Source organism: Chlorocebus sabaeus, chromosome 21 (genome assembly GCF_047675955.1).
Source record: "Chlorocebus sabaeus isolate Y175 chromosome 21, mChlSab1.0.hap1, whole genome shotgun sequence".
NCBI lineage: Eukaryota > Metazoa > Chordata > Mammalia > Primates > Cercopithecidae > Chlorocebus > Chlorocebus sabaeus.
In genome coordinates, this window is record NC_132924.1 from 124,194,322 (window position 1) to 124,221,586 (window position 27,265).

Here is a 27,265-nt window from a genome sequence, read left to right on the forward strand (position 1 = left end):
GAACACATTTCCTGTGGATAAGGGGGAACTGCTGTTCTTTTACAATTTGGGATTGTATAAACTGGGCACAGTGGTTCACACCTGTAATCCCAGTGCTTTGGGAGGCTGAAATGGAAGGATTGCTTGAGGCCAGGAGTTTGAGACCAGCCTGGGCAACATAGGGAAAACCTGTCTCTCCAAAAAAGAAAAAAAAAAAAAAAAAAAAAGAAAATAAATTAGCTGGGCATGGTGGTACACATCTGTAGTCCCAGCTACTCAGGAGGCTGATGGCTTGAGCCCAGGAGTTCAAGGCTGCAATGAGCTATGATGTTACCACTGCACTTCAGCCTGGGCAATAGAGTGAGACCCTGTCTCTAAAAACAAAATTTTAAAAATCTTGGGATTGTGTAAATAAATTTCCATTAAACAAGGATTGTTGATTATAACACTGGCCAACATTTCATCTTTTTAGTTTTGTGGCTTTTTTACTCTTGAAACCTCTTTTTGCATTTAAATAATTTTGCTTCAAATAGGGTAAAGTATTAGCAGAGACAACAAAGACGACTCTCGGTTACCAGTAGATCCATGCAACCAAGGCTTCCCGAAGAGTCAGGTTTTTTCTTAAGGCACTCACTGGTAAAGTTTTATTATTATTATTATTATTATTATTATTTTGAGATGAATTCTTGCTCTGCCCTCCAGGCTCGAGTGTAGTGGTGTGATCTCGGCTCACTGCAACCTCCACCTCCCAGGATCAAGCGATTCTCCTGCCTCAGCCTCCTGAGTAGCTGGATTACAGATGTGCACCACCATGCCTGGCTTATTTTTTTATTTTATTTTATTTTATTTTTAGTAGAGACAGGATTTCACTATGTTGGCCAGGCTGGTCTTGAACTCCTGACCTCAAGTGATCCACCAGCCTCAGCCTCCCAAAGTGCTGGGATTACAGGCGTGAGCCACCATGCCTGGTCAAAAAATTATTTTGTATGCAGGTGTAATAAAATGCATAAAAGAAATCATATTTAAAAATCTCTTGAAAATCTATTATCCAGAGGAAACTCCTATTAAAACTTTGGTATAATGTACTTCTAGACTTTTTCTAATCACATTTCAATGTATTTAGAGCCGACAAAAATGAAATCATACTGTCCATACCATTTAATGCCATCTGTTTGGCAAATATGCATCTATCCGCAGCACAATTTTGAATGTCCATATAATGGAATACTACTCCAACAATAAGCTGCTACTCCAACAATAATAGCAATCTATGGAGCTTTTACTTGGATTCAAGTGCTTTCTATATATGACCTCGACTAACCCTCACACTGACTCTAAGAGGATAGGTATGATTTAGTGTCTCCATTTAACAAGCAAAAACCTGAGGTTTAGGGTTGCTGGCCTGCCCAGTTGCTCCCCGTCACGTGGCGATCGGAAGGCAGGCTCACTGACTCCAGAGCACGCACCCTGAAAACACTTTTGTGCTTCCTACTGTTAGACACTTTGGAAACCACTTTGGTGGTTTCCAAAGAGCTACATGCCAATTGTTATTTTGGTATAAATATCATTTTTTAAATTAAACCAGATAATCATATAATATGATAAATGTCATAAAACATGTTTGAAAAGTAAAAGCAGTCCATTTTTGTACCTTTCTCACTAACATTTAACTAACTCAAATGACAACTTACACTAATTCTATTCTTAGAGACATTAATGAAATTGCTGTGTTCATTCCCTCCATTCCTCTCCTGCGGGTCAAACCGCCCCAGACAGGGACACCACGTGGCTTAGAGAGGCCTCTGGCTGAGCTCCTCACCTGCTGGCAGCTTCTCGTCCTCCCCAGACGCAGCCAAATGAGAAGCCACAGCCTGGAGACAGGAAGGCCACGGTGCCTCTCCTCCCCGCAGTCCTGTTCCTAGAACTTCTACCATGCCCTATCCTCATGTTTTGTCCCCATGCTGAAGGCTGGGGATTAAATTAAAGAGCATCCCTACACATGTTGCATAAGACCCACTCGGTACATATTTCCCCAATAGGAAAGCAGCACTGTACCTTTCCTTACAAAGGCTATTTCTAGAAACTGCTTGCTAGGTGTAACTTGAACCTGATACTGGTCAATACTTCTCCTGGAAGCAGAGTGAGCTCATGAGCTGAGGGAGGGCTGACTTTCCACTTTAGATTGTGATGCCCAGTGAGGCTGGCAGATATTTTCCAATTTGATTCAGATGATCTCTGAGAAATGGTCAGTTTAATCTGGATTTCCTAGGAGGAAGCTCTTGGCACCTCATTCAGTCTTCTATATGGTTACATGCAGGGCTAGAGTCCAGGAGATGTACTCAGAAGAGGCACAGATGGATTCTAGTCTCCTGTGGGATCAGGACACATGTAAAGAATTCAAGGTCTTCAAAGAAGAACACAGTGCCCCAGGAGTATGAAAAGCTGTCCAAGAGGCTGGGCGCAGTGACTCACCCCGTAATCCCAGCACCCTGGGAGGCCGAGGCAGGAGAATCAGTTGAGGTCAGGAGTTTGACACCAGCCTGCCCAACATGGCAAAACCCATCTCTACTAAAAATACAAAAGTTAGCCAGGCGTGGTGGTGCATGCTTGTAGTCCCAGCTACTCAGGAGGCTGAGGCAGGAGAATCACTTGAACCCAGGAGGCAGAGGTTGCAGAGAGCCGAGATCACACCACTGCATTCCAGTCTGGGCGACAGAGCAAGACTCTGTCTCAAAAACAACAACCACAACAACCACAAAAAACTGTCCAAGAGCTACACAGGAACAGGCAATGGAAAGAGAATCCATTTCCAGGTTTTCAACTGACATGGACATGCCCTTTCCTAGATGAGTCTGCCTGGATTGCACCTGAGTTTGTTGTGGCTCTTTTCCTACCTCAGAACAGAAAGGTAGACCCCTCACCAGTCCTAAGTCCTACTAGGTCTCATTGTTCCTGGTGCACCAAGCACTGGGACACAACATCAGGGAGCACTCCTTTAGTGCTTCACGGGAACATCACAAGCCCTAATGCTTCCTATGCTCTTCCTTCTCATTCACATTTACCTTCAGGCTGCAGCCTGCACACTTACAAGTGTGGTGTTGAGTTGGGAAGTTCAGAATTCAGAAGCGAGGCAGAGAAGGGTGGTGAGAAGAGCACTTTTCAGGGACTCCCCTCTTCCATCCCTGGACTGTTGCCAATAAATCTCAGTTTTGAACAAGAGTTTCATGAAAGCAAAATAAAGAGGACATTGAAAAGAAATAATGTATATGTATATGACAACCACTTTTTTTTTTAACAGAGACAGGGTCTCACTGTGTCACCCCGGCGAGAGTGCAGTGGCACAACCATAGCTCACTGTAGCCTCAACCTCCTGGCCTCAAGCAATCCTCCCACCTTGGCCTTCCAAAATGCTGGGATTACAGCAGTGAGCCACTGCAACTCATCTAAAAACTACTTACTAAAAACAGTTATCAGAACATAATTCTTTTCCACTGCTGTCTCTTAAAACTCCCTCTCCAGCATGCATTGTTAACTGGAAAGAAAAGAACTTCATTTTATTATTTTCTTTTATTTTTGAGACAGGGTCTCGCTCTGTTGCCCAGGCTAGAGTGCAGTGGTGCAATCTTGGCTCACTGCAATCTCCACCTCTGGGTTCAAGTGATCCTCCTACCCCAGCCTTCCCAGTAGCTTGGACTGCAGGTGCGTGCCACCAGACCCAGCTAATCTGTATGATTTTAGAAGAGATGGGGGTCTCACCATGTTGGCCAGGCTGGTCTCAAGCTCCTGACCTCAGGTGATCCACCCGCCTTGGCCTCCCAATATGCTGGGGTTATAGGTGTGAACCAACACACCCAGCCCAAAAGAACTTTAAATAACCAAAGCAGTATATGATGATTAAGCTAATTCTATTTATGCAAAATAAGTTAAGCAAAACTCAACAGAACTGAAAAGACAAGTAGAAATCATGTGGGAACTTTTAATATTCTTCTCTCGGTAATTGGTAGATTAAGTAGTTTTTGAAAATCAGTAAGGATAGGGAAGATTTGATAACAAAGTCACCAAACTTGTTAACACACACCTATAGAACATTGCACTCAACAAACGGAGAATACACATTCTTTCCAAGCATATATAAACCACTTATGAAAACTGGCCCTGCAATGGGTCAGAAAGCAAGTCTCGACACATTTCCAAGAGTTACTCACATCAATCATGTTCTGTGACCACAATGCAAATGAGTTAGAAGTCCATAACAAAAACATAGAAAAGAGAACTCTATACTTCTGGAAAACAGGAAGTTCACATCTACATAATTCATGGGTCGAAAAATCAGAAAGAAAATTAGAAAATATTTAGAACTGAATAAGAAAAATGCTACAGATGAGCACTACGAGTCAAAATCTATGAGATGCCATAAAAGGGAAAATTTTAAGCTTAAATGCTTACTTTAGAGGGAAAAAAGACTGAATGTTAAAGAGCTTCGTAACCTATTTTGTAAGTTAGGACTGGGCACGTCGGCTCATGCCTGTGGTCCCAGTACTTTGGGAGGCTGAGGAGGGCAGATTGCTTGAGCTCAGGAGTTTGAGACCAGCCTGGGCAACATGGCAAAACCCCGTCTCTACAAAAAATTAGCTGGGCGTGGTGGCATGCGCCTGAAGTCTCAGCCACTCAGGAGGCTGAGGCAGGAAGATCACCTGCGCCTGGGAGGTTGAGGCTGCAGTGAGCTGTGATCGTGCCATTGCACGTCAGCCTGGGCGACAGAGTGAGACCCTGTCTCAAAACAACAGCAGCAAAAAATTAGGACAAAGGATAAACTCAAGGAAAGCAGAAAGGAGAGAAAAGAAAGAGCAGAAACCGAAGATACAGAAAACATAAGTTAAATATCCATAGGGAAAAGTGTTGCTTTTGTTTTTATTTTTGTTTTGAGTAAGAGTCTCACTCTTCTCCCAGGCTGGAGTGCAGCGGCACCATCTTGGCTCAGTGCAACCTCCACCTCTGGGGCTCAAGCACTTTTCCTACCTCGGCCTCCCGAATAGCTGGGATTACAGGCGCCCACCACCACGCCCGGCTAATTTTTGTATTTTTAGTAGAGATGGGGTTTCACCCTGTTGGCAGGGCTGGTCTCGAATGATCTGCCCACCTTGGCCTTCCCAAGTGCTGGGATCACAGGCGTGAGCCACTGCACCTGACGGCAAAATGTTGTTTTCAGAAAGAACTAATCAAATTGGCCAGCCTCTGGCTGGGCAGCAGATCTAGAAAAGTCATTCATCCAGATGGAAGCAGGAGGATGGGAAGGTGCAGGAGGGAGGTCTCTGAGAAGAACGGAAACACAAAGTACCTGAGGTGCAACTCACTGTGAGGAGACGAACAGGTTTCTAAAAAATTTCCATAGGAGCTGCGCCATTTTGCTTTTCCACCAACAGTGTACAGGGTTCCCTTTCCCCCCACACTCTTGCCAACTCTTGTTGCCTTAGGTCTTGACAACAGCCATCCTAACAGTAGTGGGGTGATACCTCATTGTGGCTTTGACTTGCATTTCTCTCATGGTTAGTGATGCTGGGCCTTTTGTATATCTTCTTTGGAGAAATGTCTATTCAAGTCCTCAGCCCATTTTTGAATCAGGTTGTTAGTTTTTTTTGCCATTGAGTTGTAGGAGTTCCTTATATATTTTGTTATTAACCCTTTATCGGATGTATGGCTTACAAATATTTTCTTGTATTGTATCGTTGCCTCTTCACTCTGTTGGTTGCGTCCTCTGATGTGCAGAAGCTTTTTCGTTTGTTGTAATCCCATTTGTATATTTTTGCTCTTGTGGTTGTGCTTTTGGTGTCATATCCAAGAAATCATTGCCAAGACCAAGGTCAAGGAGCTTTTTCCTTATGTTTTCTTCTAAGAGTTCTGGGGGATGAATTAGTGATAGAACACGAATGGAACACTAAGCAAATGAAAAAGTGATTGCTGAGGTCATCTAGGGATAGGGGCTTTTCAGGTGAAGAGGAGCACACGGCAGTTGATGATGTTGGCCACAAACATTGGAATCTGAAGTAGAAGGGAGGGAGGGAAGCCAGTGAGTGTTCAGAGAAGGAGGGGTTGTGGGTTGGCCGTCTCCTTTGGGACTTGAGCAAGGGGGCTGGAGAAGGAGCAGTTTGCCCTCAAGATCAGCGCGTTCTTTCCTGTGATGATCACACACTTGAAATTAACGGTGGACAGGCAGGGGTGCAAGGCTGTCACCCTGCCTGTCATTTCACTTTCCAACAACGTGTGCTCCCCGGATCCTCAGACGATCATTTAGTTTCACAAACAGAGGAAGGAGCATTTGTTCTCTAAGATACTTTGCAAACAAGAGAAGAAAGTGTACCCTGTTTTCTTTTTTAAAAAGTGTTTACACTTCCTAAAAAACACTGTATTTTTTAAAAAAAGCATTTGGATCAACTAATTTATAGCATAAATAGGACTTTATAGGGGGAAGTATTATGAACACATCAAAAGTATTCATCACTATATGTTGTGCTAAGATGCCTGAAATCTATCATATGGTTACTTTAAGTGAGTTTCCTTTCAATGCGCTAATAATAGTAGCATGCCCTGTTTCTAATGAATGCATTTTAAAGTACCAGGAAATGAATCTCTGTTGCCATTTGAAAAATCTCAAGTGTCTGTTTTTAACTCTCAGCCATATCAGATACATTTTAATTTTAATATGTCTCAATTAAGATACAGTTACTTTGAAAGGAAAGAAATGGTTTACTTTTCTAAAAAAATTTTATAATCATTTAGGAACAACTTTTTATTATGGAACATTTCAAACACATAGTCAGCACTTAACTCTGTCACACTAATCAATGCCTGGCCAATCTTGTTACATCTGTCCCCCAGGCCACTCTCCCACCTCTATTCCTCCGAATGATTCTAAAGCAAATCCCAAACATTATATTAGTTCACGGATAAATGTTGCAGTGTATGTCTCTAGCAGATGAGAACTTTTTTTTTTTTTTTTTTTTTTGAGACAGGGTCTCACTCTGTTGCTCAGGCTGGAGTGCAATGGCATGATCTCAGCTCACTGCAGCCTCGTCCTCCTGGGCTCAAGGGATCCTTCCACCTTAGCCTCCTGCGTAGCTGGGACTACAGGGGCATGCCACCACGCCCTGGCTAATTCTTTGATTTCTTTGTAGAGATGAGGGTTCACTGTTGTCCAGGCTGGTCTCGAACTCCTGGACTCAAGCGATCCTCCTGTCTTGTCCTTCCAAAGTACTGGGATTACAGGTGTGAGCCACTGTGTCCAGCTAAGGACTGAGGAGGGGGGACTCATGTTTTCAAAGGACAAAACTGTATCCATAATACCATTATCCTACCTAAAGAAATCCTGGAATGCCTCAGTGTTGCCAACTACTCAGTCGCTATTCAACTCTCTCAATTATGAAATCATTTTAAAAAAGGGTCTCCACATTGAATTTGGCCTATGTAGTTGCATTCATTCCCCCTGCCCCCCCACTTTGTTTTCTTACGTGTATCGGTTGAGGAATATGGGTTTTGTGGATTTTGCCCATTGTGGGCTCATTGCTTGGGTTCCTCTGTCTGCATTTCCTGTACACAAATAGTTAGACCTAAGTGGCTAGATCTGATTCAAGTTTGATTTTTTTTTTTTTTTTTGGTAAGAAGACAGGATAGGTTTGACCACTGTTTGATCTGAGGTCTTTCTTTCTTCCTTTAAAAACATTAAATAGAAGGCATACGGGAGGAATCTGCTGCGGGAAAGCAGCGCAGACCGATGCTGTTGCATCGCATCTCCCAGGAGCAAGGCCACTTGCAGCTTGGGGAGTGGCAGTGCACATCTCTGTTGACTGTGTCCTTGGCGGTGCAGAAGCTTGGTATTTTGGTGCAGTCCACTTGTCTACTTTTGCTTTTGCTGCTTGTCCATCTGTTTTATTTACATGGTCTCACTGAACATAAGTGTTTTTATGTGCCAAGTGTTTTACTTACATTATTTCACTTAAGCCTCCCAAATGCCTTCACAAGAAGATGCTGTTATTCCCATTTTACAGATCTGGAAATTGAGATCCAGAGAAGTGAAGAACCAGTTTCAAGGCTAGAGGTCTAGAGGGGGAGGATCAGGAGCAGCCCGTGCTCATCACGGCGACTGCACATCCACTGACCTCTGGGATGCACCTGGAGATCGGCTGCCCCCTGCTTTAGCAGTCAGCCCAAAGGGCAAACATAAGAAATGTTTCGGGAGGGAACAAGGGCCTCTGTCCTTTCCTGTGTAGGGCTGTTGCTCTTTTAGCTTGACATGCATCCCCTTGTCTTCTTGATGAAGCATTTAAGATGGACACATTCAAAGTGACACTTACATTCTGCTCCCAACTAGGAATCTCTTACCTCCCTCAGGGTTCCCTCTGGGAAGAGACGGACTCCTAAGTTGCTGCCTTGGGTGCCCTTTGTGCTTCCTAGGTCTAGTTTCTCTGTTATTAAGATTGAGGCTTTGATCTCACCTAATGGTGAAAAAGGGTAAAAATGTCAAAACTTGTATTGCAGAAAAAAAAAAATCAGTAAAATAGGGTGCAAAGAGAGGCATTTGTATTAACTTCCTGGGGCTGCCATAGCAAAGTGTCACAAACTGGCTGGCTTAAAACAAGGGACATATATTCTCTCACACTTTTGGAGGCCAGAAGCTGAAATCAAAGTCTTGCAGGGCCACACTCCCTCTGAAGGCTCTAGGGAGAATCTGTTCCACGCTTCCTTAGCTTTCGGGGTTATGCCAATCCTTGGTGTTCCTTAGTTTGTGCATGTGTCACTCCAACCTCTGCCTGCAATGTCACATGCTGTTCTCTTTGTGGATCTGCTGTGATTCAATGTGTCCCCTAAAGTTCATGAGTCAGAAGCCTAATCCCCAGTGTAACAGCACTGAGAGGTAGGACATTTAAGAGGAAGAATGGAACAGATTAATGTCTTTATGGTGATAGTGGGTTTGTTATAAAAGCAAGTTTGGGGCAGGTGTGGTGGCTCAGGCCTATAATCCTAGCACTCTGGGGGTGCCGAGGTGGGTGAATCACCTGAGGTCGGGAGTTCGAGACCAGCCTGGCCAACATGGCAAAACGCTGTCCCTACTAAAAATACAAAAAAATTAGCTGGGGGTGATGGTGGGCGCCTATAATCCCAGCTACTCAGGAGGCTGAGGCAGGAGAATTTCTTGAACCTGGGAGGCGGATGTTGCAGTGAGCCAAGATCACGCCACTGTACTCCAGCCTGGGCGACAGAGTCAGACTCCATCTCAAAAAAAAAGCAAGTGTGGGCTCTCTCTTGCCTTGTGATGCCACTGGCCATGCTATGACTCAGCAAGAAGGCCCTCACCAGATATGGGCCCTTGATTTTGGACTTCCCAGTCTCTAGAACAATGAGCCAAATAAACTTCTCTTGTTTATAAATGACGCAGTCTGTGGTTTTCTGTTATAGCAGCATAGAATGGACTAAAACAGCATCTGTGTCCAAATTGCCCTCTTCTTATAAGGACATCAGTCATAGTGGATTAATACCCACCCTAACGGCTTCATCTTAACTTGATTATATTTACAAAGACACAATTTCCAATAAGGTCACATGCATAAGTAACCAGGGGTGACAATGACATTATGTATTTTGGGAGGGACACAGTTTAGCTCACAGCAGCCATTTGGAACTGGGATTAAGAGCACAGGCTATGGCCAGGTGCAGTAGCTCACGCCTGTAGTCCCAGCACTTTGGGAGGCCAAGGCAGGAGGATTGCTTGAGTCCAGGAATTTGAGACCAGCTTGGGCAACATAGGGAGACCATATCTCTACAAAGAAGAAAAAAAAAAACACACATTAGCTGGGCATGGTGGCACATGCCTGTAGTCCCCGCTACTCAGGAGGCTGGGCTAGGAGGATCGCTTAAGCCCAGGAGGTCAAGTCTGCAGTGAGCTGTGACTCCACCAGTGCACTCCAGCCTGGGTGACAGTGAGCTCATTTCCAAAAAAAAACCACACACACTCACACACACACACACAAAACAACCAAAAAACGAGCAATAGAATTTGGTATTAGACTGTTTCAAAGGCCTCAAATTTGGCATGGTATGAACTTTGCCAAATGAGTTAACATTTCTGGGATAATAAAGACTACCTCATGATATTGTGTGAAGATTAAAAAAGATCATGAGTAGAAAGCACGTGGCTGAGTGCCTGGCAGGAAGCAGCCCTTGGTGGCTGGCAGGTCTCCTCCCCTTATTTTTCTTTGCATTATTGTTATTGGCAGTAGTAGTCATTATTAACAGTCTGTGGTCTAAGCAGGCCTCATCATGAGGGTGAGGTTTCAGCAGGACTTGAAGGAGGCAGGGGAACTGGCCCAGCTGGTATCTGGAGAAAATATTCCAGGGAGAGGAAACAGCTGTAGCAGCGCTTCCAGATCCTTCTTACATTGCTCTGCTTTATAATATTTTTTTCTTTTTCCTTTCTTCCCCCACACTAGAATGCAAGCCCCCGAGCATGAGTTTACTGCCTCCTAGATGAGTCCTAAGCCCCCAGAACAGTGCCTGGTGTGGAGCAGGGCACTCTGTGCACAGTGTAACAGTTGTTAAAGAAATCAGTATTGGAGCCCAGAGGGATTGGGGATGAAACATCTCTTTTGTGTCTTTTTTCCTTTTTTTCTTTTTTTTTTTTTTTGAGACAGAGTCTCACTCTGTCGCCCAGGCTGGAGTGCAGTGGCGCGATCTCGGCTCACTGCAAGCTCCGCCTCTCGGGTTCACGCCATTCTCCTGCCTCAGCCTCCCAAGTAGCTGGGACTACAGGCATCTGCCATTACACCTGGCTAATTTTTTTGTATTTTTAGTAGAGACGGGGTTTCACCGTGTTAGCCAGGATGGTCTCGATCTCCCGAGCTCGTGATCCGCCCGCCTCGGCCTCCCAAAGTGCTGGGATTCCAGGCGTGAGCCTCCGCCCCGGCCTCTTTTGTGAAGTTCTAAAAAGTCATGAGATGATGTGGACTGTGAGCCTCAGGAGAGCCCCCTCATTGCAGGCCAGTTTGTTGGTGCCTGTTTTTGAGAGACTCCTCCAAACCAGGGGTGCCACCTCCCCCTCTTTCCACTGGACACTTCTGATTAGAACTTATTCCAGGGGCTGGTCCTAAAGCAGTATTTTTTAATTAAATTAAATTATTTATTTATTTAAAGACAGAGTCTTGCTCTGTAATCCAGGCTGGAGTGCAGTGGCAAGATCTCGACTCACCGCAACCTCCACCTCCCAGGTTCAAATGATTCTCCTGCATCAGCCTCAGCCTCCCGAGTAGCTGGGATTACAGGTGTGCGCCACCACACCTGGCTAATTTTTCCATTTTTAGTAGACAGAGTTTCACCATGTTGGCCAGGCTGGTCCCAAACTCCTGACCTCAAATGATTGCCTGCCTCAGCCTCCCAAAGTGTTGGAATTACAGGCGTGAGCCACTGCGACCAGCCTTTTTTTTTTTTTTTTTTTTTTTTAACAGACAGGATCTTGCTCTGTCACCCAGACTGGAGTGTAGTGGCACCATCTCGGCTCACTGCAGCACTGATCTTCTTGGGCTCAATTGATCCTCCCACCTTAGACTCTGGCGTGGTTGGGACCACAGGCACACATCACTACACCAGTTATTTTTTTATTTTTTGTAGAGACGGGGGTCTCACTGTGTTGCCCAGGCTGGTCTTGAACTCCTAGCTTCAAGTGATCCTCCTCCCTTGGTCTCCCAAACTGCTGGGATTAGAGGTATGAGTCACAGCATCTGGCCCCTAAAACAGTACTTTTAAAAAGTTTCTGGAAATTGTTTCATCTGGCAAAAGACAGACAAGGGCCAGAGATGGTACATGGAAATTCTCAAAACGTCATGGAATCGCAGGTTTGGATTTCAAGAGGCTCAGGAATGAGCCCATCAAATGTCTCCCTCTGTGGAGGTGAGGCGCAGTCTTTTGTACTTCTGGCTCCTGGAGCCGGCCTTGCTTTTCTTTCTAAGCAGGCACTGGGACACTTTCCTCCCTTCTCCTAAAAGGCAAGGGGGGCTCCCTCCACACACGGCTACATCGTGTTCTTTGTGCACGGTTGGTCTGTGCACTTGGCCACCTCTGGATTTGTCTGTAACGCTGCAGATTCTGTGGCATCTCTCTAACTTTATCAAGTCAACTGGCAATCTAGAGGGAAAAGCTTTGTGCGACGGGGACATTGCACCAGCGCCAAAATCCATGTAGACGTGCTGGCCTTCACCAGCCACTGTCCAGACTCTGAACAGACATCCGTCGAGCACCTGCCACATGCTGGATCCTTGCCAGAGCTCAGAGCATCGAGATGAACAGGCCACCCTCCTCAAAGGACTCAGGGGACCACCGTGTCAACAACTGCTACTAACATTTATATGGTCCTTTAGAGCTGCAAAGTGCTGTTGCCTATAAATAACTTGCCAGGTGAGAAAAACCAGTCTAAGCAAGGTAAGGGATTGCACAACAGCTTTCTGGCAGTGACAGCAGTGCTGGGTAGCAAACCCTCCTTTGACTCCAGACGCCAGCTGCTTTCAACCACTGCTCTCCACTGGCCAGGAGGGAGTGAGGGTAGGGAAGGGACAGTGACTTACAATAAATACAGCTGTGCGTGTGTGGCGGGTCTTGTGCAGCACAGAGGGAGGGGGCCTCTGTTTGCTGGGGAGGGTCACAGCAGAAGTCAATTTGATTCAGGCCTTGAGAGATGAACAGAATTGTTCTAGATGGAGAATGTGGAGACAGGGCGCAGGCAGGCAGGTGTGGAAGCTGGGGACCCTTCTGGAGTGCAGGGGAGTGCATCAGAGTGGGCAGAAGCCAGTGAGGGCCTCCATCTCCCAGCTCAGTAGATAAGGCTGGATTCTCCAGGCAGTCAGGGTTTCCCAGCACTGAAGTGATTCAATTTTGGTTTAAAAATGCAGCCAGGCATAGTGGCCATAATTTGGAAGGGACACCTCTTAGGGCCTACAACTCGAATGCATTCAAAGTTGTTGGAAATGCTGCCCTCTTAGAGGTCTTTTCAAAGGGGTGGGGAGGAGGATTTAAAAATGCACAGAAAACGAGGAGGTTCCTAGCTTTTCTGCTTTGTGTGTGGAGGAGGAGAGGTGAAGGAGGCTGTGTTGGAAACAGGAGTGAGGTGCCCAGCGGCAGGGCTATAGACAGAGGTGAGGGCTCCTCGCCTGCCACCCTCTCCCCTTGCCTGGCAGGCGAGTGAGGCCCCTGGGGGAGCATCGCTCCGTGTCTCCTCTGTTCTCTGCAGCTCAGACAAGTCGGCCACAAGCGCAGCGCTGGCTCTGGCCGCTTCTTCCCCACTGGCCCAAAGGGCACAGGTGAGGAGAGGGACAGCAGGAAAGGAAGGAAGCTGCTCAGAGTGCAGCATCAGCCCGGCTGAGAGTCCGCCGCTGTGTGCCAGGGACAGCTCCCATCCAAAGCCTTTTGCCCTCCAATGCCTGCCAGGCCCAGGAGGTGGCTTGAATGAGTGAGCTAGGGGGCCTAGGTGTGGGCAGAGGAGCAGGGCCTGGCCCATCGCAGCCCCCTCTCTCCACCCCGAGTTGTGACAACCGAAGATGTTTCCACATTGCCAAATGCCCCCTGGGGAACAGAATCTCCCCTGACGGTGAGGACTGTCTGCTTCCCTGAGTTTAGAAGATTAAACCCTCCTAAGAAATGTTCTAAGAAATTCTATCAGTTCAATACATTTACATTATAAACTCTTCTTAGAGATTAGAATGCGAAACACAACCAACATCCTTGATTTGTGACATGCACCTGCCCTTATCCACCACCCAGGTGACATTCAGGACAATCCTCTCAAGTGCTCTCAGCTCCGCCTCAGGGCAGGGGTGGGACAGCACAGGGAGCCAGTGCCCACGGGGTCCCTGCGAGTCTCACCATGACGAGGTCAGGGCAGACACCTGGGGGTCAGCCAGCAAGGGTTTCTCTATCTAGAACTACTTAAAACGTATTCCCTTCAAATCTCTCCTTCAATACATATTTACCAATGTGTGGCCTTTAACTAGGCTTGGCCTCTTTCAGGGCCACTTTCCCTTATTCCTACAAAGGCACCGAGCAGGAGCAGCACGCTCACCACAGCCAGGTCTTCCCCATTTGCGAGGAACAAATGCCAGCCCTTCGTTGGAAGAGGGTACAGGCCTTTCTTAGTTGTAGTCTGACAACAGGAAGAGAATTCTTCAAGGCCAAGCCCCAGCAAGAGGCCTGTGGTGAGCCATGCTGTGCCTGGTGCCTCTGCACCACTCAGGAGCCCGGAACAAGCTCGCTTGAGGGAGACCAAGCTCTGCTGAACGAGCCTCGCGGGAATAGGAATCGCAAGGACCTATGTGGCCCAAAGCCCTTTTCTAAAGCAAAAACATGCCATGTCACCTACACATCTAGATATATGCCACATCATTTAACTATACACGTAGTTACCTATAGTCATGTGTTGCTTACCCATGGGAATGCACTGAGAAATGTGTGGTTAGGTGATTTCATTTTTTTTAGACGAAGTCTAGCTTGGTTGCCCAGGCTGGAGTGCAGTGATGCGATCTCAGCTCATTGCAACCTCTGCCTCCCATGTTCAGGCGATTCTCCTGCCTCAGCCTCCCAAGTAGCTGGGATTACAGGCGCCTGCCACCACGCCTGGCTAATTTTTGTATTTTTAGTAGAGACGGGGTTTCACCATGTTGGCCAGGCTGGTCTCGAATTCCTGACCTCAGGTGATCCACCTGCCTCGGCCTCCCAAAGTGCTGGGATTACGGGCGTGAGCCACTGCGCCCGGCCTAGGTGATTTCATCTTTGTGTGAACATCATGGAGTGTACTTGCACAAACCTAGATGGTGCAGCCCACTACATGCCTGGGTTATATGGTATGGCCTATGGCTCCCAGGCTACCAAACTGTACAGCATGTTACTGTAGACAATTGTAACACAATGGTATTTGTGCATCTAAACATAGAAAAGGTACAGTAAAAAGATGGTATTATAATCTTGTGGGGCCACTGTAGCATATGCAGTCTGTCCTTGACTGAAGCATCTGTACACGGCCCATGACTGTACCTGTGTAGGTGCCACATCACCTGTATGTAGATATGTAGTCTGCACACACACTCATGTGTTGGGCACACAAACAAGGAACAGATTGATAAATTCTTTGAGTTTCAAAATTGTGTTGTTTTGGCAACTTTGTGACTTTTTCCTTTCTCCCAAATGTTACCATTAGCTTAAATCACAACCACTATTGTTTCTATGGGGAAAACATACACATTTGCTGTCTCTCTCATATTTGGCCTACTAGGAAATGAAAAAACTGACAACTTAGCACACATGCAAAAAACCTGTGTGGCAATTTTAAATTAAACATATTCATACTCGGCTGGGTGCGGTGGCTCACGTCTGTAATCCCAGCACTCTGGGAGGCTGAGACGGGTGGATCGCCTGAAGTCAGAAGTTTGAGATCAGCCTGGACAACATGGTGAAACCCCATTTCTACTAAAAATACAATTTAAAAAAAAAATTAGCTGGGCGTGGTGGTACACACCTGTGATCCCAGCTACTTGGGAGGCTAAGGCAGGAGAATCGCTTGAACCCGGGAGGCAGAGGTTGCAGTGAGCCAAGATCGTGCCACTGCACTCCAGCCTGGGCGACAGGGCAAGACTCTGTCTCAAAAAAAAAAAAAAAAAAAAATATATATATATATATATATATTCACACTTAACAGTGGAGACAGATGGTTTACGAATTAAACCCTGACTCTTTTTCCTGATAACGGAAAAGAGATGAAATTCATGTACTTCTTTATTTGGGGAGAAATAGCTAAGTGGAAAACTGCATGTAGAATTTTAATTGATAGGTGCTGAACTACAAGGCATTTTAAATAACTTCTTTAACAAAATGGTAGATAGTAGGATTTATTTTAATTTTTCAATCTGAAAAAAAAAAAACCCAAAAACAAAAAAAACCCAAACTATCCTCATATATATATATACAGTGTCAACATTTTCAGAGCACTTACATTAGGAAACATTGTTTCTCTTCAACTGTATGACAATACTGTATATGCCACAATAAAATTTACAAACACAATCGCATCGGCAGTCATACAAACATCATGATTTTACATTTTAATACACAAGAAAAAAAATAGACATCTTCCCGGCACTTGGCTCCCGCCTGACGGCAACGTCTCCTACACGTTTTGAGAGACCTCAGCTTTGAAAACCCAGCAGCGGCTGTTTCAGAAGTCATGTCCTTTCCAGATCCAAACTTAAATAATGAGAAATTTGCCATTTCAAAATAACTGAGAGTTTATTCATGGATGTGGTGAAGTTTACCCCACCAAAAGATGTGTAAAAAAATGGCATGAAAGTAAAACTAAATAAAGCTGTTGTAAAGCAGCCTCGTTGACACGGTAGCCCAGGACGAAACACTTACATGTAAAAGTGTCATTACAGTTTTAAAGTCACTCGTTATATTCAAACGACAACTTTTTGACAAATCTAATGAAAACAAACTGATTTGGTAAAAGGTTCAAAGACTTCCACATTCAAGCTCGGTGTGGCTTCGCACGCGTGCGCCCCGGCTGCGGAGGTGACATATTGCTGTATTCGGACATAAGGCACTGTGATCTGAACATGCCGTGCACTCACCTTATGTCGCATCACCTGTTCCATACCAGTGAACTCTTTGAAATGAAAAATAATGGAAACTTCAGGACACAGTGCACTTTAATGACATACAGCATTTAAAATCCGTCAGACGAAGGTCTGAAAACAGTCTTTTAATGCGAGCCTGAATCTTCAAGCACATAAAATCTTTCTTTTTTAAGCTTAATTCCAACATCACTGGAAGAAATACCCATCATTAAACCCTGATATACATTCTTAACCACTTGCAGCCAGTGTTCATGAGGCAAAACGTGACCCAGAAACTTTGTTCAAGTTCTCCTCCTAGGGCGTCTACATTCACGGCGGTCACTCTGTTTCCGTCTCCTTTTGTTTGGCACCTGTCAGTGGATGGAAGACGAAAGTTTCAAAGCTCATGGTAACAGCAGGGTTCTCTCCCCCAGGGGTTTCTACCTGTGCCTGGCAGTGCCTTAGGAGGATGATCCAGAGGCTTCGGAGGAGGGCAACGTGGGAAGGAGCAGGTGGCCCAAGCTCCCATCTCCCACCCAATCGTTCCTGCAGCTTGGATCCATGTAACATCTTGTCATTCTAAATATGTTAGATTTAATTTGGAAAAAAAAGAGTTCCACGCCTAAAAAAATATTACTAAGAAATATGTAGGTATGTTTTAGTGAAGGTGTGAAGTATTTCAGTTGTGCACACTTAAAAATATGTGTTAAAAAAAGCTTAGGCCAGGCGCGGTGGCTCACACCTATAATCCCAGCACTTTGGGAAGCCAAGGCAGGTGGATCACCTGAGGTCAGGAGTTCAAGACCAGTCTGGCCAACATGGTGAAACCCTGTCTCTACTAAAAAGACAAAAATTAGTTAGGCGTAGTGGTGGGCACCTGTAATCCCAGCTACTTGAGAGGCTGAGGCAGGAGAATTGCTTGAATCTGGAGGCAGAGGTTGCAGTGAGCCGAGACCACACCATTGCACTCCAGCCTGGGTGACGAGTGAAACTCCATCTCAAAGTAAAGATATAAATGAAATAAAATAAATAAAATAAAATAAAATAAAATAAAAAGCTTTATGGTATTCCTAAGGATAATGGCACCTAACAAGTATCTGGCTAGGACATTCCACAGTGGATTGGCAGGAGAGCTACTATTTTTCTCATCACAGGAGTTTCTCTCCTATTTTTTCACCAGATGCTAGACCCCTGAAAGACATCGGCAATCTATTAGAATATGTGGCTAAAACATTGTAGCTCCTAGCATCAGACTGCCCACGCACTGGATGCACGCACACACAGGTTCATTCAGGCAGTCTACGTTTGACAATGAACTATTGCTAAAAACTTTCTGAAAAGGAGAAAACGTTATTGTGTTGAACCAGTATCCCTATGGGGAACGGAGGCCATTGCCTAGTGAAGAGAGTCACCCTAGTACCTTTCAATCGAGTAACAGCAGACGCTTCATCAAACTGCCTCTTACTGACTATTCCACGGACAACCACCTAACAGTGCTGGTCCTGGGCACCGCGCCTCATCGCACACACATGGCTTCCATGCATGGCTTTCAGCTTTTCTCATAGCATCCTAGGAGGGAGACTGGCCTGTATCAGCCCACTCCTTCTCCACTGAAGAAACTGAGGCTGAAGGAGGTGAAGTGACTTGCTTACATTCAGACAGTGCTCGGGTGGGACGGCTGGGACTTGGCCTCACAGTGGGGGCCTCCTCGTTCACTGCTTGTAGCCGGCTGTCTCCCGCACACGGAAGCACGTCAGTGACTGTTGATCAGATGCAGGCGTCCCACTCCAAAAGTTCACGTGCAATCCAGTTATTAGTAATGTGGAATATTTTCCTCAACGAATCGTGTTGTATACACTGCATCATAAGGAATTCCAATCCAGCTACCCCCATCTTCACGGCACAATTTCTATGGTAACGTACATTCCAAATTCCAGCTGGAAATAGATTCCTCCCTGCGCCAGCAGGGATGGGAGGGGCATCGCAATGACTTAGAATTTTTGAAATACCAAATCTGGATGGAAATTTGAACTCATCCAGTACAACCGTCTCATTCTTATGGTTTGAGATCTCAAGAAACAGAGAGGATGAATCACTTGACTTGTTTACTCTTTTTGTAATGTCCAAAGAGACAGCCAAGAGCTGACATTCAGCCTGACCCTGCTGGGCAGACTGTGTCCCTTGGTCCAGGGCTGGAAACGGGCTTTTTCTGAAGGTGCTAAGCTATATACCTGTGGGGATAAATCTGCCCAAAGAGGACTTTTTCTAGTGAGCACGAATGTGCTGTGCAGTTATGCCAGCTTGGAAATTTACATGAATTTAATACGATGGTCTGGCTGAGTCGGGTTCCCTCTGTTCAGTGTTGCCTGTGAGATTCCTCCACAGTTGCACTGTTCGTTTTCAATGCTGCGTCGTATTCCATCGAATGAACGTGACACAATTTATCCATTCTTCTTTTCAAAGATATTTGGATTATTTCCAGTTTTATGGCGTTGACATGCGTTTAGTTCTTAATATTTCATGATTATAAAGACTATTGTGAGATTCAGGTCTTTCAAACACTTGAAGTTTGCAAGTGACTGCACCAGGCCCCATTTCTAGAGTTTCTGATTCAGTGGATTCGGGGCGGGGCCCCAACGTGGACATTTCCTAATAAATTCCAGGTGGCAGTGATGATGCCTGGCCTGAGGACCACCTCTGAAAAATCACTGCCGTACTGGAATTTCTCTTGGTGTTCTCATTTAGCGAATGACACAGTTGTTGCAGGTGGTGAAGATTCCTTTAGGGTAGGTATTTTTGGGTTACAGACTGTAGAAACTAGTCTTAGCTGAAATTTCTGAACTAAAGAGAAATCAATACTGTAGTACATATACCATTTAATATTTGATTCTTAGAGTTCAAAGGGCATGCTGTTTGCTCCCACATTGGGTCCATGTGGCCCTGACAAAGGCTGGGTTGTTCATATTTGACTGGGCTAGGGAGGTGCAGGGATGGGAAAAGGAGGAGGAGGGAAGGGAGGGCTGGGGTTTTAAGAACTCTGAAGCCCACCTCTTACTACTGAGTGTGTGAAATGAGAGGAAGGCCAGCTCCTCTTGTCTAAAGCCCTCTCCTCCTCTCTCTGCTCCTCGCTGTCTGAGATCCTGGGGGCTTGCTCAAAGTCAATCTGTCAGAAAATGAGTTTAACCACACTCTACTTGAAAGTGAATGTAATTTCTGTACAATATTAATGAATAAAAGTTTGTATAAGTATTCTGTTTTATCTATTAAAAAATACAAGGTTTTTTTTTTTTTTCTCTTTAAGGAAAGATGAAGGTATCAGTAGAAGCCAATGACATTCCCTCTATGTTTCTTATGTTTCACTAGTTCTCCCACAAAGCACAACTGAAGAGGTCTTTTCAGTGGAAAAGGTTATGATGAACATGGCAATGGCTCCCAAGTCATTTAGGGGCCACTGGACCTTGATAGGATGCTCTTAACTTAGAATACATTCTATACACTTTCCTCACTCACGCAGAACACTTAAACTTCTCCACTGAAAAGAAAACGAAAACGGTTTACAAAGTAATATGGTCAAAGCCTTGATCTGTAGGTGGGTGGTGGAGAAATGATGGTTTAAATGCTGCACTTCCTGTTCTGCCCCCCACCCTTCCTAGATGCCAATGGCAAAGTCAGAAACCAGCATTTTACCTGCTGGTGTGAGGATCAGGGCTTGCAGAATATCCGACAGGGAAATAATACCCACGATACTATCTGCTTCATTTACCACCACCAGCCGATGGACCTGCCAAGAGAAAAGCAGGACACGTGAAAATTAACATTTAAAAAAGGCTTAAAATGGACATTAGGAAAAAATATCATGTCATGTTTTTATACGATAAACACATCCCTCCAGCCTGGGGAATATAGTGAGACATCATCTTTAAAAAAATGAGACAGCGGCTGGGTCTGCTGGTGTGCACCTGTGGTCCCAGTTACTTGGGAGGCTGAGGTGGGAGGATTGCTTGAGCCCGGGAAGTGGAGGGTGCAGTGGGCCAAGATCACCCCACTGCACTCCAGTCTGGGTGACAGAGTGAAACCCTGTCTCAAAAAAAGAAAAAAGCAACACACACACACACACATCCCATAAATGAATAAATGAGGGAAAGTAGCAGCAGACAGACCCAAACGATGACCCTGGGCTCTAATACTCAATGTATTACTGTCTGATTGCCTGGAAGACCCACTCCGTACTGAATAGTCACAGCCCTGGTGGAAAACAGGGACACAGGCAGGAGAAGGAAAGAGGGGAAAACTATCTATCTACTGTCTCTAATGATACTGATTTGTCTCTAATTCAAGCTGATTTGCTTGATTACTTTTAAGAAAAAAGAGCTAGCTATGCCCTGCTGAGTTTTCAATTTTCAAAATATTAATATAGAAAAGATACACCTCAAAACACGAAGCACAATGCAGCTATAACATGCTCTTAAACATAACAGTTTTAATTTCTAAAAGCTGTATGTCAGTTTCTAATAACTATCAGGTACTTGTCTTATTAATACATGGGAAGGAAGTCCAGATGATGACGGAAATGAAGAAACAAGGTCGTGGCTCTTACAAGGGTTTTATTTTCTGCAGTGTCTTTTCTCTGTGAAGTTCACATGTTAAGAATCCCATTCAAGAGGATAAACGAGCTATAATGAAGTGGGATAGATTGCGTTCATCTCTAGTTTTCTACTCTGAAATCTCTAATGAGTGACTGCAGAGCGTTTTGTGGTGTTTCTGTAACAGGCATTTCATCTGCAGGAAGGGAGCAGTGTCGCTATTCTCTTAAAAACTTCAGAACGGCTGGGCGCGGTGGCTCATGCCTGTAATCATAGCACTTTGGGAGGCCTAGGTGGGCAGATCACAAGATCAGGTGTTCAAGACCAGCCAAACATGGCGAAACCCAGTCTCTACTAAAAATACAAAAAAATTAGCCGGGCATGGTGGTGCATGCCTGCAATCCCAGCTACTCAGGAGGTTGAGGCAGGAGAATTGCTTGAACCTGGGGGGTGGAGGTTGCAGTGAGCTGAGATCATGCCATTGCACTCCAGCTTGGGCAACAGAGCGAGACTGTGTCTCACAAAAAAAAAAAAAAAAAGACTTTGGAACTTGGGCCAGCCACGGTGGCTCACGCCTGTCATCCCAGCACTTTGGGAGGCTGAGGTGAGCAGATCACAAGATCAGGTGCTCGAGATCAGCCTGACCAACATACAAAAATTAGGGGGCGTGGTGGTGCATGCCTGTAATCCCAGCTACTCAGGAGGCTGAGGCAGGAGAATCGCTTGAACCTGGGAGGTGGAGGTTGCAGTGAGCCAAGATTGCACCATTGTACTCCAGCCTGGGCAACAGAGTGAGACTTCATCTCAAAAAAAAAAAAAAAAAAAAGGGCTTCAGAACTTGGGCCAAGGCAGCTCTGTGCCAGCTGTGCCCTGGGAGACCCTCTCTGTATTGAACAGCGATACCCTGGTAGAAAACAGGGACATAGAAAGGAGATAGGAAGAGGGGGAAATCCAGTTTTTATATTTTGTCTCAAATAATACTATGTTGGTGATGTTTCTGTCATAGCTTGCTTTAGGTAAATAATAATAATAATGTCTTGGTCATCTTTCTCATGGCAGTCAACATAAATTTCTTTTAAACATTTCTCTAAAAAAGCTTTTAGGTTCATCAGTAATCCTGTGATATAACACAGCACAATTATTTGCTAACTATAATCACACATTAAAATGATAGTTCACATTTGTCTTCACTGAACACATTTTATTGGTTACATTCAATAGTGGATATTAAACAGTTATCTCTTGAACTCTGAAGGGAAACCATCTCACTCAGAGAATCTCTCAAGGGAAACCATCTCACCCAGAGAATCAAGTAGTTCTTTCAGATTGAAATGACTTCCCAAATATTTTCTTGTCATCTGCTGCTGAGTCAAACTTATGTATGTCCCTTGTTGGAGGTACCTAAAAGTTAGTGCTCTATTTATGTCATATAAATAAATGGAATCATCACTGATACTGTACACCCTTCTCCTAGCTACATTAAAGCTAAAAACTTATTTTTTTGGTCCTTCTGTGAGGAGTCATCTTGTGAAGGAATTTTTTTTTAGACGGAGTCTTTTATTTAGGGTGTTACACAAAGTATATTTTAAAATCCTATAAGCATTAAAGTCTAAGGAAATCGGACTGCTGAGGTGCAGGAACCTGGGAGTTACTAGATTATTTGCTATTTATCTAATTGAGGAAAAAGAGATACTGGTGGGAAGAGAGAAAAAAGTTTTATTGATTTATCATTCACTTTGTTAAAATGTACATTTTGCACTTTAGATTTTGAATTCATAAATACTCAAATGGAACTTAAAGCTTCCGGGACAACTTTTGTTTTCTCAAAACAAAATGTATCTATAGAGATAGATACACAGATCTATTTAGAGACAGGGTCTGGCTCTGTTGCCAAGACTGGAGTGCAGTGGTACCACCACAGCTCGCTGAAATCTCAAGCTCTTGGATTCAAGTGATCCTCCTTCCTCAGCTTCCCTATTAGCTATGACTACAGGTCCAAGCCACCATGCCCGGCTAATTTATTTTTATTTTTAGGAGAGACAAGGTCTTCTTATGTTGTCTAGGCTGTCAAACATATATAGTTTAAACTATGGATGTATCTTACCAGTTTATTTGATTCAGCTATGATATCATGACTTTTCAATTCAATTCGACAAATCTTTAGGGATTGCCCTTGTGCCAACAGTGTGCCAGGTTCTGGGACAGGAGAGAATCCCCTCCGACTGAACTTGGAGGCTGCCTCGCTGGGCCCTTCCTGAGAGTCAGGCTTCCGGAGGCACCATTCACTACTGGGGACTTGTTGCAGTGGCCTGCAGGGGAGCAGGACTGGGAAAGCCGTCTCACCTCAGCTCTCACTATTCTGTCCACAATGGTCTCCAGTATTTCCAGCTTATTGCACTTTACAACACCTTCAAAATACTGTGAACGGTGCTGAAGGGCCTGGGTCACTGTGATATCTAGGTTATTGTATGTTTTCTCAGCAGCAAGATTCTGTAAAGAAGCAAGAGAAGAAATTATATCCTTTCATTTCAGTTCACTTCAATGACCAAAATTAGTGAGCTTAAGACAGCCTGATTTCTAAAAACTTTAATGCTTATCTGAATTTAGTACCTGCATACATCAGACGTTCGTTCTGGCTTACAACATACCATTGGTACTGTTATTTCATCAACGTATCAATCACAATTAAAGATAATCATGTTACGAGGTCTACCTTCCTTATGAAGCAACATTGTTAAACTTTGATAGCATATCCTGCCAAAGATTGCCCCCCATTTTTACCCTCTAATGCTCTCTACCATGCATGGATAAAATCTCTGGCAAGGTGGGCTGACACCTGTAAAGCGTGGTGAGTGCCACAGGACTGGAGATGCTGCAGCAATGGACCTTCTCAACGAGCTCCCTGGGAAACAAGGTTTCTGCTGGGAAGAATTTGGAGGGCCCAGGGGGATCAAGCAACCATGGAGGAAGAACGGGCTTGATGAGCCCCATGGATCCAAACGGCTGCATGGGGCTCTCATTCATTTTAGCGGGTCCCACTCAACCAAAATGCCCATCAGCATATTTCTCGGTGACTATTATGTTTAACATAACAGAATAGTGTGAAGCAAAGGGTTTGAGACAGCTGCAAAAGAATGTTTAATGTGGGGTCAGCATTGTGGCAAAAAATGGCGTGCACATTTGCGGCTATAAAGTGTCAGTCCCCTTTTCTTCTTTAGAACAGTGGCTCCCAATCAGTAAGCAATGGGATGTGCCCGACAAAGGAGCTATGAGTCCACGTGTGCACTACGCATACGCCTAGAGGCAAATAAATCAGGCCTCCTCCTGGGAAACAAGAACATTGAAAATACATACACATGCTGTGGCAGTGCATAAAATATGCATGTATTGTAAAGATGAGGAATTATAAAATGTTGCTAATATATAACTAATTGCTAAACCAATGCATATTAAAAGTACAATTACTATAGGTCTATAAAATTCTGATAATATCCTCACACCCCAAAAGGTTAGAAATTATTAAATTAAGAAACAAGAGAAAAACATAAAAACATATTACATGAATGTTTAAAATGCATTCTAGGTGACAGATTGAACAAAATTAAAATACTTACAATTACATCAAATTTGGAATAAATATCCACAACTTTTCCTAAAAATGAAAAATATATGTTAGAAAAATGTCTTAAAAAAGAAACTCATTTAAAATCAGTTTTAATGACGTAATTACTAAAAGTTAAACGCTAATAACCTTGTCTATTTTTAAATGGAAACTTAGATATAAAATCATATTTTAATGGACATATGAAAATAAACCAATTAAACATTTGTATGACCCTTTGTGCCCCTTGGTGCTGAATTTATTCACCATATCCAAGTTTTCATTTTCCCCACGTTATCTCCTGTGCCAGGTCATCTCACAATAATTGCACCCTGAGATAAACAATTATTTCTGTCTGACTGTCAGCGCCAAACACACAAACCTGACTCATCCACAACAGGCAGAGCTGATATTCGTCTTTCCACAAATATGTTCAAGGCTTTAATGATGGGAGTGTCTGGGTGTATGAAGGCAATGTTGTGGTACGTTCCTATTCCAAGCTCATCCAGGTTCTGCTTCATGAAGGCAGGCTTTGGCATATCAGACATCTAAACAGGAAGATAAGCGCAAATGTTCTAGACCCAGAACACACCCTTTTCATGTTCAAATGTCCAGATGTGAATGAAAAAGTATGTTCAACAAATTAAAGTTCGTTTTTTCTAACAGTCTACCTGGATGCCTGAATTCACATGAGAAATTACAAAGAACTGTATCTTTTGTTTGAACCAGTCTGTATGTCTATGCTTATATTTAACCACTCACAAACTCTTGCAAAGCATTAACACTGTAACATTTTTTCATCTCCCCTTCACTCACTAAAAACGTGCATAGAACCAGGGAAGAACAGGTCTATTTGGGATATTAAGACCTGTAAGCCACCAAGAATTGAATCCTTTATTCTTAATTGTTCATGTTAAATTTCTGGTCCTGCTGTCAGGATTAAGTAATATTTATTAAGAACCCACACATTTCCAGAACCAAAGCATTTGACAGCAGCTGTCTGAGCCACTGCTAAGCTGGTCCTCACGCCACCCGCCTCTACATCCTGAACTCTCCTTGGAGAGCTCCAATTTTTGTCTACTAGGAACAAAGCAGCCAGCTGAACAGAATTAAAAGAATCTTTAAAAATTAACTTTTCTTTTCGGGGGCTGTTTTAAAGGAGGAGGGATATGGCAGGAGAGAAAAGTCTAGGGTCATGTTTGAGTATAACAAAATAAGGTCTACGGTTTCAAAAATCCACCTTTTATAAAGGGTATAGTTGATTCCATCCTCCTGGTGTACCTTATAATTATCAGGAAAAGATGAACAATTAGAAGAAACAAAATGTTCAAGTCAAAGAGTTCATCAACATTCAAATCATGAGACTCCTAGAAATTTAGAGAAAAAAAAGAAAGACCTATTAGGTCACCTAGTCCATCTCAATATCGCTAATTCCCTGTTGCATACTATGTGCTTAGGCTAATTTTCAAATGTCTTGAAGGGAAATGCTTTTTTTTTTTTTCTCAGAAAATGATCTCATAATTCAGTAAAAAACAGGCTCTGAAATTTCTTTAAGTTCTCTATTTTTATCTGAAAACCTTTAGTTAGCTGAATATTCTGGTAGCATGATTCTAATTACCATATTGGCCCAAATATGAGGCAGTACTGGGCAGAGGCAACTTCCTCTCCTTTTTATAGAAGATAAAAATCTAAAGCAGCTCTGCGAAAGAATGATCTCACGCTTTGACTCCCTCTTGTGCAACAGCACACTAGCAGAAATAGTTTGGGCTTGGGAGTCGGAGAGACTCCCGGGTTTGAAATCTACCACTCAATATCCACGTAACTTGGGGCAGGTTTCCCAGCCAGGTGTCCTGTGTATGCAAGGTGTGCAAACGCCTCCCTCCCACGGCCCCTGCATGGAGGAAAGTGTCAGGAGTGAGGAACGCTCGGTGGGGATGCTGGCTCTACCGCTCCCCAGCCACGCAACCTTGGCAAAGCTACTTAACCTCTCTTAGCTGCATCCCTATAAAACAGGATTAACAAAAATACCTACCTGATAGGGTAGCAGCAAGGATGAGATTATGTAAAGTACTTAGAACAGTGCTGGACATACAGTAATCAGCTCTCATGATTAATATTATTTAAAAATGACTCCAAGGATTAAGTGAGCTGCAGGCCTGGCACATGGGGGCCCTGAATACATCCTTCCCACTCCATGCTCCCTCTGTTCCTATGAAACTTCAACTACTAAAGCGGCTGCATTCCCAGATGTACAGTATGATAATGTGGATGCATCCCTAATCCTTTTTTCCTAGATTATCGCCTTTATTAAACTTCAAACTTTAGTTTTTCGTAAATTATTCTTCCCTACCTTATTTCTTAGCATAGCATGGTTAAATAAAAGTTATTTATATATGTGAATGATTTAAAATATAAGACTGGGTTGATTGACAAGGTATTTCTCTCAATCACTAAGCCCTCCGTGC

The 27,265-nt window shown here is 44.1% G+C and overlaps 1 protein-coding gene across 3 annotated transcripts in view; it reads right to left on the reverse strand.

The window, feature by feature from the left end:
• Positions 1 to 15,879: 15,879 nt before the first annotated feature.
• The window catches only part of PRKAG2 (protein kinase AMP-activated non-catalytic subunit gamma 2), a 323,168-nt gene continuing 311,782 nt past the window's right edge, over positions 15,880 to 27,265 (reverse strand). For all 3 annotated transcript variants that reach the window (XM_007983534.3, XM_073009507.1, XM_007983536.3), the window contains 5 exons: positions 25,183 to 25,348; positions 24,814 to 24,851; positions 23,543 to 23,689; positions 20,304 to 20,397; positions 15,880 to 16,987 (listed from right to left, as the gene is read on the reverse strand). In XM_007983534.3, coding sequence (XP_007981725.2) covers positions 16,956 to 16,987; positions 20,304 to 20,397; positions 23,543 to 23,689; positions 24,814 to 24,851; positions 25,183 to 25,348 — 477 coding nt within the window. In that variant the 3' untranslated portion in view covers positions 15,880 to 16,955. The remainder of the gene's footprint in view (positions 16,988 to 20,303; positions 20,398 to 23,542; positions 23,690 to 24,813; positions 24,852 to 25,182; positions 25,349 to 27,265) is intronic.